Source organism: Molothrus aeneus, chromosome 2 (assembly GCF_037042795.1).
Source record: "Molothrus aeneus isolate 106 chromosome 2, BPBGC_Maene_1.0, whole genome shotgun sequence".
NCBI lineage: Eukaryota > Metazoa > Chordata > Aves > Passeriformes > Icteridae > Molothrus > Molothrus aeneus.
In genome coordinates, this window is record NC_089647.1 from 56,722,202 (window position 1) to 56,734,807 (window position 12,606).

Genomic DNA, 12,606 nt, shown 5'->3' on the forward strand with positions numbered 1-12,606 from the left:
GAAATTCCTACAATCTACATATCATTCTGTACTGTAATTTTATCATCACAAATATTACATTGCTCCTATCATCATATTTGAGTGTATGAAGCTCTTCTATCAACTCCTAAAATATAAAAGAACTATGTCTAACCCAAGAGAAATGCATACATTTGATTTGTCTATGTTGTTCAAGTAGGTATTAAATGCACAAGTAAATATTAAATACACATTAAACAGCCTGAGGAAAACTGCAGAAAAATATAGGGAAAAAAAAACTATTACAGAACAGATATGCAACTTGTTACCTGAAACAAAGTTTAAAGGTAATCTTCTAGGTGAAACTGCTCTGGGATGCCTTTTACTAACTTCTTCATATATCTGAAGCCTCTCTTCTAAAGTGCCTATTATCAGCAAATACAACAGATATAAGTAACAGACATAAAAACCTATTCTTTTAAATGTCTTTAAATGTTGAGAATTAATCAAACTAGACTCCTTATGTGGATTTGGAACAATTTAAACATTTCATGTTACTTCTTCCAGTTAATAATAAACAAAAATCGTACTGAGAACACACTGTATATACAATACACAACTACCAGCATTAATCACTCTAAGGATAAACTGTAAACAGGACCATAACCTTGCACATTCAATCACACAGAGCTGGAGTTTGGTTTCTTTCAGTTACATGGTCCTTCAGACCCATTCACTCATTGTATTACACTCATAGCTTCAATTAACCGTTTTTTCACTATGCATTCATTTCAGACTTAAAGCATTCAGAGAAACATGCTGCATTTCTAAACCATAGGTATACAGATAGCACACTATACAAGTACACCTCTATTATAGATCCTCTGGTGACAGCAAAACCAGGGTAGAATACTGCCAGTAAGTACTGAGCACCAAACTCTTTATACCTTAATGTTTATCAAAAATAAAGCTACTTGAAGATTTTCTGCCCACTCCTCCCCTTTCCCCCATAATATGCTTTGGAGCTCCAATGTGGTTAGAACTTAAATAACACTAATCTTTTGCTTTAAAATGCCATTTTTAATGTAAATAAAATCGATTTTGCTTAAATATTAAAATATTAAATTCATCAAACAATTTAAAACTGAATGTACAGATCAAGGCTACAATACACATGTATTAAATATATCTGTTTTCCTTTCATAAGAAAAACAATTTATCTTGTCACTGAGCTCAGATGTTGGGGAAGGGGGGGGAATCTATTACCCAGTGTCTCCAACAGATGTAGAGTTATAAAAGTAATGCTAAAATATTGTTTGGACTGGAACTAAAGCATATAAAAGCCCTAATTGAAGTCACAAGTTGGAGCTCCAGAACTTACCATGGGGGAGGAAATAGTCCTAAGACCACCTAAAAAATAAAGTAGCATTATTAGTTTTATAGAATTAGTACAGTTTAGTCTACATAGGATTTTAATATGTCAAAAACTACGGGACTGGTTCTTGGTTAAAAACTATATGCTTTCGTCAACAAATTTGTTGTTTCAGAGAGAATAACTGAGTTCCTGGGTAGCTTGATTTCTGAGACAATAACCATGTGATTCAACTCTATGGATTCACCAGGAAAACCACTCAAAGAGCAACACTACACTCTGAATATATATAACAAATTAAAATTTATTTTCATTACCCAATCACTAGCTGTATTCTCAGAGCTCATGAGACCCAATGGTAAAACTTTCTAGAAGAAAGTTGGTTGAGAAATGTAATGCAGCTATAACATCTACAAATAATATAATTGTGAGCTTATGATTTATGATGTCATCAGAATCATTCCAATAAACTTTCACTAATTGGTGAAAAGATAAATACAAAGAAACCATTCCGTATAAATGTAAACACTCTGGAAAGTTATCACTGCAAAACTCTTAATATAGCATAAATAGTTGCAATATTGCAGTTTTGAAAAGTGAGCTATTTTTTCTGGAAAAACACAATAGCAGAAACGTGAGCTGGCATTGAAGTAACAAAGGCATTAACACATTTATCACCTTTACCTTCTGAAGTGCCAACTTTAAAAAATAGGGAAAAAAGGGCATTTTTTTCAGATGGTCTGCCTTAAAAGGCCATCCTAAATAGATATTTGAGTATTTTCTACATGCCCCTAGAAAGAGGTACCACATAAACACATTTCAAAATTCTAATTACATAAAATTGTGGCATATGATAACAGTCTGATAATCAACTACTAGACAGGAATTATTAGCCATTTGGTTTCCAAGTTCACATGTGGCAAGGCAATGTTCTTCATATAAGCATCTTAGTAAATACCACCCTTAGTTCCAAGAAGATAAAACTTGGTATTGGTATTTTCATGCATACAAGTTTTTCAGTGAACATTTTAAAAATGAAAGAACATATTACAACAATTCAAGATTAGAAGGTATATGATTTTCTGTCAAGTAGAACTTTCTAATCTAAAGCAGGACCATATCAAACAGTGTATCCTGTATCATAAATATTTTCACTGTATCTATGTAGCTTAACTTACTGGGTTGTAGGGCCTTTTCCAAGCCTTCATAATAATACCAGTTTTCTGCATTACGCTCAATTAACTCCTTGTATACTTCACCAGCTTCTTTCAGTCTTCCTAACTTCAGTAACATCTCTCCTAGAAACAACACAGTACAGAACTATGAATTACATCACAAAACACGTGTGAGTAAAGTTTACAATACTAGATATATAAAATTACTCTTAAACATACACAGACTCTTAAAAAGATGCATTATTTTCCCAAAGGCATATGCTGCATGTTACGAACGCTACTTGAAGCTACCACATATCGAGCTCAGAATATTCATCACCTGTGAAGACAAAGACTACCTGAATGTCTGTATCTGAGTATTTAAAATAGCTATGGGGAATATCAAATAAAAGCAACTCCTCCTTCCAGGACTTCATCACACAACTAGATCAGTTTTTATCAAGCTGTTTATTTAAGCACATTTTTCACATCAACTAATCATTTTTAACTGGTTAAATCACACTGGTTTGCTGCTAAGTAAATTGTTCTACCAGGTCTAGCTTGAAGGGAATTAATTTTCTTCACAGCAGCTCATGCTGGGCTGTGTTTTGGCATTTGTGACTAAATGCTGGTAAATACACCAACATTTCCACCACTGCTAAGCAGTACTTGTAGACCATCAAGGCTTTGTTTTTCACCTCTACTCTGCCACCCATCAAGTAGACCACGGTGGACAATAAGGCAGGAGTGGACACAACCTGGCCAGCTGATCCAAACTGGCCAAAGAGATATTTTGTGCTATTCAGTTTCTTACTAAGCAGTGAAAATTAAGGAGGAGTGTTGGGGCAGGTAGCCACTGCCTGGAGACTAGCCGAGCATCAGTCTATGGGAAGTGTACAGAGACTGTGTAAGCCAAGGAGCTAGGTTTGATTTGCCTTCCTTTCCCTTTCCATCACTCAAGCTATCTTCATCTCCATGCACAAGTTCTCCTCCTTTTGCTCTTCCTATTCTCTCCTGACTTGAAAAGTGAGGCTGGGTGAAGTGAGTGGGCAGCTGTGTGGGGCTTACCCCACTGGTCAGGGTCAGCGCTGATCACAAGTGTGCAGGCAAGGAGTAGCTGAAGAACATGTGCCATTACTCACACATATTCAGAACTCTGTCTTAGCACTTCAAATCCACAAAACAACTGAGAGTTATTTTTAACCAAAAAGGTCAACTGTAGTATTCACTTCAATAAGTAAGTGCATTAGGAAACTTGAAAAGGAAACAAGAACTTGACACTTCAGTCATAAAAAAAGAAAAATTTATCTTTGTACTTCAAACAGTATTCTTTATGAAATTCTTTTTCATAAGATTAAAACTGGATTATAATAGTTCTGATTTATGGAAAGCTACTCTAGTGTACCAACATAATCTCTGAGATTTCCTCTATTTCTGTGTCAAACCCAGAGAGACTACCTGCATCCACTACCACCTTTGGTAGGAAAAGTTATTTACTTGTGCACAAAACTGTAAATCTGTTAGTATGAGTTTTCCTATAGCAATTGTTACAAATAAATTAAAGACTTTACATGCTGTATTTTCTTCCTTTCACTGCTTTATTGTATCTGAAAGCTATTAGCAAAAAATTCTAACAAAACTGAGTAAGGGAAGAATAATAATGACTTACCTTTGATTTCTTCTACTATTAATTTATCACATATTTGCTTTTCATAGGTCTCTATATGTTCTAAGGACTCCTGAAAAAGATCTGCCTCTCTCATCACTTGATTCTGATATAAAATCAGTTCACTATATTCATAATCTATTTTGTTAGGAGGAACCTGGCGGAAGAAAACAATGTAACAGTTAACATTTACCTGTACCTTAAATGTATGCTGTATTACAGAATACAAGATTTTAGCTACGGAACATAACCAGATCTGTTTATATGCACCATCTAAACATTCAAAATGTAAAAGTTCCACTACTCACAATCAAATCAGATTCATTTAAGGATATCCATTGTAGTTAACATTTTAGAAGAAATCCTTTATTTCTCTTTTTTCTATCACTGTGGCTAGCTAATTAAAAAGTGAATTGTATGAGAGAAAGCAAACATCTTCATACATTTTCTTTCTGAAACACTTATGTGCTACACAACAATTTTGACAGAAGTTCTACAGCAGATGGCTGGGGTCTAACAGCATCATTTTCAGTATACCAGAGTTCTGGATCAAACTATTTCCAAGAGGAATGACCCATCCATACCTTGAAAACTGGAATTTCTCAGATAGAAAACTTACACTATTTCTCTCTAACCAAGTGTTCTCTGTATTAAACTTCAATTCCTGAGAAAATACAGCACACAAGCATACAGAATTTTTCAAGCAGCAGATAATTATTTTTAGGTCTGCCTGCAGTTGCAAACCTAGAACTTTCTAGAGGCTACAGTACAACTACTGGCTTATCCACCTTGCAGGGCTAAAACAGCCAAGGAAGCAGGGTAACATTGAAAATCATGCCTTTCAGAGATCACTCCCTAAAGCGGATTTAGGCAATGAAAAGTCTTGCCAGAGTTATAGTAATTCTTTTCATAGTAAATGCTCTTCACTAATATACAAAACTACTCTAATTGCAAGAAGGCTAGAGAGCAAATGCAATCTCCAGAAAATGCCCAACAGAGCAATAAAATCATATGAAATGTACTGTCCCAATAGAAATTGCAAGAGAGACTTATAATCTAACATGATTTTTTACATAATAGACGATGAGAAGCGGTTGAGTTTCACAAATGTTAATGATATTTTTCCTGTGACACTACATACTTTGTTTCTTTCTGAGCAACCAACACTTCAAAGTCACATCGGTCACTAAACAGTTTACTATGATTCTGTTCCCTAAAAAAAGCTTTTCCTTGATCTTTAAAGACAAATTATTTAATAAGAAAAAAACAACACAAACAACAAAAATATTACACTGGGTGAAAGGAATTTCCTTATTAAGAATAGAATCCTAAACCACCACTTCCAGCCCTTCCCAAAGCACAAACAGATTCTGTAGGATTTAGCATTTATGATTACATGCTCTTCAGATTTTGAGAGCCAACTTTTACAGTACTGCTGGGCATTTTTAGAAATATTTGCTTTTATATATAAGTGGTCTGAAAGATAGTATAACTAAATAAAATACTGTAAAGATGTATGTATCTGACAATGAACTATGAAAATGATATCATTCAAGTACATTTTTTACCAGCTAATACAGTATAGCAAATGATCACTAATGGAACAAGACTATACCATACACAAACTAGTGAGCAGGTAGCATGAAATTCTATACACTTCTCAAAGTAGCTCTCAACTACAGTTCCACTTCCATTTCCACCTTTGCACAATTTCTAGTCTCTATCACCCACTAGAAATCACTAATAAAAACACTGTTACCAGGAAAGCATTTTAACTGCTTCACAGCATGGACTCATGGAACGGGGTTAAGCACTACGCAGGTCTTCCTGTTTATCCTTACTGCAATACCATGGAACCAAACTGCAGAGCACCAATTCAGTTCTTTCTCCTTCACCTCCTCCTAAAAATATCCTTTCCTCCAACAAAATACACATATCTAAATTCCAGATTACACAAGTAGCACAGCTTTTTTGGCACATCATGAACTGGTTTTAGGCCTTTGAAACACAGATTACCCAAAAAGCCATAAAAAAATATATACATAATACATATCCAATATATACAAACATATCTATTCACTGCCTCATGGCTGTTTTGGCTCAGCAGGATAACAAAAAAAACCAAACCAAAAGAAAAAAACCCAAACCAAAAGAAAAGAAAAACTCAAACAAAAAAAATCCCAAAAAAACAACAAGAAACCCCACAACAACCAAAAAAAACCCCAAAAACCCAGCAAAACAATTAAATTATTCTTACACATAGAGTAAATCCACCAGAAAGATACTGCACTTACTATCACTCCATTTAAAAAGTTATTTTTAAAAGTAATTTTAAGAAAAGTCCATTTTCAAAGATACCTTGACATTTCATCAATTTAATGAAGATTTAAATCTTCAATTCATCAGAAGACAAGCAGTTAACAACCCCAGTAGTTAATCTGAATAATCAGATTGTTTTATAAAGAATAAGATACTCTATAAAGACAATGCCCACACCATTGTTATTGCTTCTTAATACATCTTTACTCCTCCCTCCCCCTAGAAGAGTTATGATTCTTCCACAGGAGATGTCCAACTTTCTCCTGAACTCAATTCTGCTGTTTCAGAATAGATTTTTTCCTCTCCTCCTAGACCAAAGAAGGATCAGCTTTTCAAGCACCAGTCCCCTAACAACTGTCACTGAAAGAGTGTGACAAGATGCAGCCAAAACATACCTAAGAGCAGACCCCCAAAACTCCAGAGGTTTTCTGTCCATATCTGTATTTGTGGGCCTGATGCGAAAATTACGAATAAAATAAAAAATTAAGAATAAAAAAATTGTTCTGGAAAAGAAGAAAGGAAAAACGGGACATACAACAGTAAAATGAATTGCACAGTTGCTTTACACCTTGGTTCTCAAAATTTTAATTCTGAACTGACTCTTACATAATTTTGACTTAAGCTAGGACAGCACAAGCTGTTACATTTCCTGCAGTGATGTCTGCCTTTAACCTCATAACCTGTTTTTGACTGAAATATTGTGCATCTGGCCAATTTACAGCTTTCAGATGACAGGCAACATTGATCTTAACACACTAAGAGAAAATTCACCATTTCCAGTGATAACTTAGCCACTAGAATAAAACTGTCAAGGATAAAAAGCAATTTATCACTTTGTTAATCAGCTTCCTGACACTATTATTCCTTCATTTATTTTCCCTGCTAAGCAAGGAGTACTTTATGGATAAAAATCCCTGCTTGTCTTAACTAAGAGCGTACTTTACTTTTCACCCATAAGCTTGCCCTGAAGGACAGCTTTACAGCAAACTAAGTCAGACTAACTGCAGCCTGGATCAACAAAGGCAGCTCACTTCCCTCTATTATTCCCCTTCCTCTATCACCTCACAGTTATTCAGTTCAGCCAATCAATCCTTCCCAAGAGTGATTAGCTTTCTGGCACTTAGGCTTCCTGAACCAACCCTCCACAAGTCAGCCAGTACTGCACAAGGAAGTGGGGTGAGCACACAGGAAAAACTCAGATTCCTGGTTTTGGCAACAACTTGTAGCTAGATTAGCTGCATTATTTTGTAATACTGCATCTTCAGATATTAATCTACGATCACTAAAAAGACAGTTCCTTGATTTTTTTCTTAGTTTTGCTGCTTGGTCTTGGCTGTTTGCATTCATATCTGAAAGGACAGAGCTGCCTGAGTAATTCACATAAATAAATATCATCATCCTGCATTACCATTATTTCTCAATTATTATGACAGCAGCGTTTTATGCAACATGTTACATTTCCTTGTCTATTCATTAACATGAATGGTACACAGTATCAGGCCTAATACAGATTGCCATAAAACTCCTCAAAAACATCTGTTTGTTGAAGCGTGCTGCTCACAAGTCGTTTGGATACCCTTTTTAAATTACCACTTTTCTATTGCAGTCACATGCAATTGTCTGTGAAGTCCATCACAGAAGTTCATCTATCAACTTGAGTGCATATGAACTACAGGCCAAGAGGAGAGATTTGGGAAGGAAAGTAAGCAAGATGTGTATCTCCTCAAAGATCCATGCAATGTCCTGAACTTAATTATTTTAACTGCAGGACTGAAAAATCCAGACACTGCAAAAGCAGTACATTTGGGGAGTATTGTGGAAGAGCCAATGCATGGCAAAACTGAGCTGTGAGTTCGCCTGGGCTCTCCTGACTGCTCTGGACCCAACTACATTGATTCTCTCTTCCAGTGTTTAGGGTTCCCCCTGGGCCTGCACTCTTCAGGGAGCTGGCACAACAAAGCACAAGACTATTTTCAAGAGAAATGCAACTAATGTGTGCATATGTATTTTTAGTGTTTTGGAAGAGAAAAGATAATATACCTACTTAACTGTCTCTAATAATCTCAAAAAAAAGAGGAGATGTTCAATGGGACTAATTTCCTATAAAACTATGTTGTCCAATATTTGTAGCATATTTCTGTCCTTCAATGCCCAAGCAGCTTTTCCACCACTTGCCTCTGACTGACATGATACAAATCAACAGTTAAACCAGCTCATTGTACAAGTACAAGCCACCTTCCTATTTACGTGAATTTCCCAAATAGCTCCAGGTTTATCAGAAAATGGCATCAGCGTTTGCACTCATCTTAAGATCATCTTTGTTTGGGTGAGATTTAAGATGTTGCTAACTTGCACAGCAGACTCAACCGATACAATGCATTCATCTACAGTATTTAAATCTGGCTTAGTCACTAGACTGCACAGTGCATCATGACTGCCCTCAAACAAACATATTTACACACAACCTTTTAGAAAAGACAGCAACACAAACACCATCACTTCCAAGGTGCCAATACCTTGGCACCTTGAAGAGCCTCTTTTAAGAGTTTCTTATGCGACATTTTCTGGTTTTCCACCTACTATATAGTCTTTCTTTCTAACTCAGTCATTTTGACACCAAACTCAGACTGGGCGCTGCTGACTCATTTGAGAATGATGACTTTTTGGTTGTCAAACACTCACAGAAGATGACCCAATTTTGATTAAAACTTACTCTTTCCAGCTTTTACTCAATGCTGAAGTTACAGCTCTTCTGAAATATCAAGCTATATATACCCAGCTTGCAACATCCTTTTTTTGACCATGATATGTGATCAAGATAAACACTGGTCTCTCCTCACCATTTATTTCCTTTCTTACACTTAATCCCATATATAACAACTCAAAAAGGATATGAGATTTTTGTTTTAAAAACACAGTTTAGAGGTCAGGTAATATCTTAGTATTTTTACACAGTACTTTCCAGATGCCTCCTGAGCTGAATGGATCTATAAACATGTTTCTTTTTCTTTCCACATTGCAGAATAATCAACACATCCACTCTGTTCTGCTAATGTAGACTTTATAGCTCGGCATTACCACTATCAGAACACAGGAATAGCGTCTCTCAAAACAAGGCTAAACTCAGTGATTCTAGGATTGTACGATTTCATTTACTCAGATCTCACCAACACCACATCTGATCAAAGACTCTTCAGCTACACATTCATGTTACTTTGAAACCAAGCATTGATTTTAAGTATACTAGATACAGATGCATACAAACCATTGACAATACTTCATTCTTTGTAGAGTTGTAATGTCATCCAGATTATGGCAGGAGAAAGGGCAAATGAGCGCATCCAAAATATTAAAGTATTTTCTGTAGTTTCACCTACTGTAAAGGGGCAGGATCATCACAGGTTTTCTCTAGCTACAAGTCTCACAAGCATTAAGTTACTTCACATGAGACTACTCTTATAAATTAAACTCTTACAGTTTATTTCTCAAAGCAGAAAGCTTCACAGATAACAAATTTATACCAAATTCATAATTTTTTTCTATTCCCAAAGAATTCCTCAGATTCCATCCCTTATACAAAAAGTGTTCTCTTTCCAGACCAGGAAATCTTACCTGCTGGGTTTTCCTAAACTCTTCAAGTAATTTTAAGGCCATATCATAATCTTTTAGTAAGTGGTATGCAATAGCATATCCAATCCAGGAAGCGCGTTGTGTGGGGCGCAGTTGAAGCAGCTGGTATCTTGTCTCCTTCAGTAAAAGAAAAGCAATTTTAAAATAAGAATTTTTAACCAGAGTTACTACACATGTATCATGATTTAACACCATGACAGCTAATATTTTAAAAGAATTTTTAAAAGTCCTAGGCAACCTTTGAAATTCTAACAGCATGGTGAAAAGCAGCACATTTCTGTATCATAAATTTAGAGGTTACATTCTAAATACACAAGCCATGGAACAACACATAAAATCTATTTCAGGAGACAAAGAAGGTGTCATTTTCAAGAGCACCTCCAAAGGGCCTAAATTATTTCCAAAGGGCTTTGAAATCTCAGAAAGCCCTTTCCAGCAGAAGGCAGGAGCTCACTGCCACTGAAAGAGTAGCATTCACTCTCATAGGCACAAAGTCCTCACAAACTACTGCAACACTTCTCAGAACTTCTTCTTGAGTCAAATCATATCCTTGGGTCAGTGATTCTATTTTTCCTTTGCATTAGCAAATTCAAGGGAATGAACATCGTTAGTAAGGAGACCAACTAATGTCAAGCCCACAGTCCAGTCCTCTACTTCATATGTAACAGACAAATCAGTTCAGCCATTTTGAAACTACTCACTGGTTTTGGACAAATTTTAAGGTGTTCTTTATAATAATAATCATCATCACTGGGATTCCAGAAATCAGTCACCATGGGGCAAGTTACCCACATACTAACAAGAAATGTCATAGTGTACTTCTTACCAAAAACACCTTCAGCATTTGCACCCAAAACACAGTTTGTAGGGTTCACAATTGCTTGATAAATACTTGCTAATTTAAGTACTGTACCTTTTTCTTACTATTTTAGTAAAAAATGAGTTAAGAACTATTTTTACAAAGTGACTAGTGAATCCAATTGCACAGAACAAATATTTCTAGTTCTGCTCTCAACCTCATATAGAGCTTTACTGCAATATCTTTTCCTGCTTTCCTAAACAATAGCTTAAAATATTTTTGAAACATATCAAGAGTAGCAACAGAAATACTATCAATAAAAGGCTTCACAGAGGAATAGAACAAGAGAAGGTGAGCAGCAATGAGTGGGAATTCAAAGTGAATACTTACTCTATATCCTTCTAAATCCCTCATCTGAATCTGCAACAGAGAGAGATCTCTCAAGATCTGTAGGTTATCTTTATCTAGTTTGAGTGCATTCCGGTAACACTTGATGGCTTCATCATATTTCTTATCCGAACGCTGCAGAAGACCATAGACATGCCAACCTAATGCAGGTTAAGGAAGATACATTTACAAGTTTCACAAAGTAAGTGTAGTGCACTTGTGTTAGAGGCCAAACAACTTGACATCATTGAAGATCAGTACCCTTACAAATGAAGATAGATTACTGCAGCCAGACTTTACTAACACATTGTAGACTACTAAATGTTTCCAATTTTTTTTTAAATGACATGTTACTGCTTAAGTCACATTCAGAGCCCTCTGAGCACTGTTATACAAATTAAATTGTCCAAACTCCACCAGACTGTAAGAGTTAGTCACAGATTTATTGTTTAAAACATGCTGACACAATTACAGTAAGAATTCTTACTCATAGAAGTGTTTCATTCTAACAGTGGAATTTGTGTACAATTTCTACTTTTCCTTGCTTGCCTATCTGTAACCTCGATTATACTCCAGATTTACAGTAAGGAAAAAACACAGAACTCCACTTGATTCACCGACAAAAATTTTGTGCATCAGAAGTCTTTGTCACAATCTCAGCATCTTAGATTTCCATCAATAGCGTGCCATAGCAAAACAATCAGGTTTTGTACTACAAAGGATACAGACGTGACTCTTCACATCATTACGAAGTCCTTTACGAACAAATTCGTACGCTTCCTCCTTCTTCCCTAAGCAGTTCAAGGTCAGTCCTTTCATCGCAAGAGTCTCTGTAAGAAGTATCAGATACTTATGTTTCTGACTTCCCATATGCCAGCTTCACAGTGCAGATATCCTTTGAAGTTGTTACACAGTAAAGTCCCCCATTAAAAAATAAATTTAGATCACGATAGCAGCCTAGCACAGCTGAAGACTATACATGGATCATTTCCTTTCTTGAAACTTGTCCTAAAAAGATCACTTGTAGAGCATCATGCAGATGTGACGAAAACAGACAACACTAACTTTTATTAATTAAAAAATACACTTAGCTGGCTTTGAGGGAGTTAACAATAAGCCAGAGCAAATTTAGAGAGCTCCTCAATGTGTATTAAAGTTCTCCATGAAAAGACCAAGGGGAAAAAAGGCTGTGTCCACCACAAGGAACAAATCTCTGTCACAGTCTGTTCCCCTGTTACAGACTTCTTACAAAAAATTAGTTAAGGGAAGCATATTTACTGCTACCCTATTACAAGTGTATGAGACCGCAATGCAATAACAT

At 35.8% G+C, this 12,606-nt stretch overlaps 1 protein-coding gene across 2 annotated transcripts in view; it reads right to left on the reverse strand.

The window, feature by feature from the left end:
• The window catches only part of NAA16 (N-alpha-acetyltransferase 16, NatA auxiliary subunit), a 60,630-nt gene that overhangs the window by 33,942 nt on the left and 14,082 nt on the right, over positions 1–12,606 (reverse strand). For both annotated transcript variants that reach the window (XM_066545031.1, XM_066545032.1), the window contains exons 3-8: positions 12,011–12,115; positions 11,289–11,446; positions 10,082–10,216; positions 4,154–4,307; positions 2,509–2,628; positions 288–383 (exon numbers count right to left, since the gene is read on the reverse strand). In XM_066545031.1, coding sequence (XP_066401128.1) covers positions 288–383; positions 2,509–2,628; positions 4,154–4,307; positions 10,082–10,216; positions 11,289–11,446; positions 12,011–12,115 — 768 coding nt within the window. The remainder of the gene's footprint in view (positions 1–287; positions 384–2,508; positions 2,629–4,153; positions 4,308–10,081; positions 10,217–11,288; positions 11,447–12,010; positions 12,116–12,606) is intronic.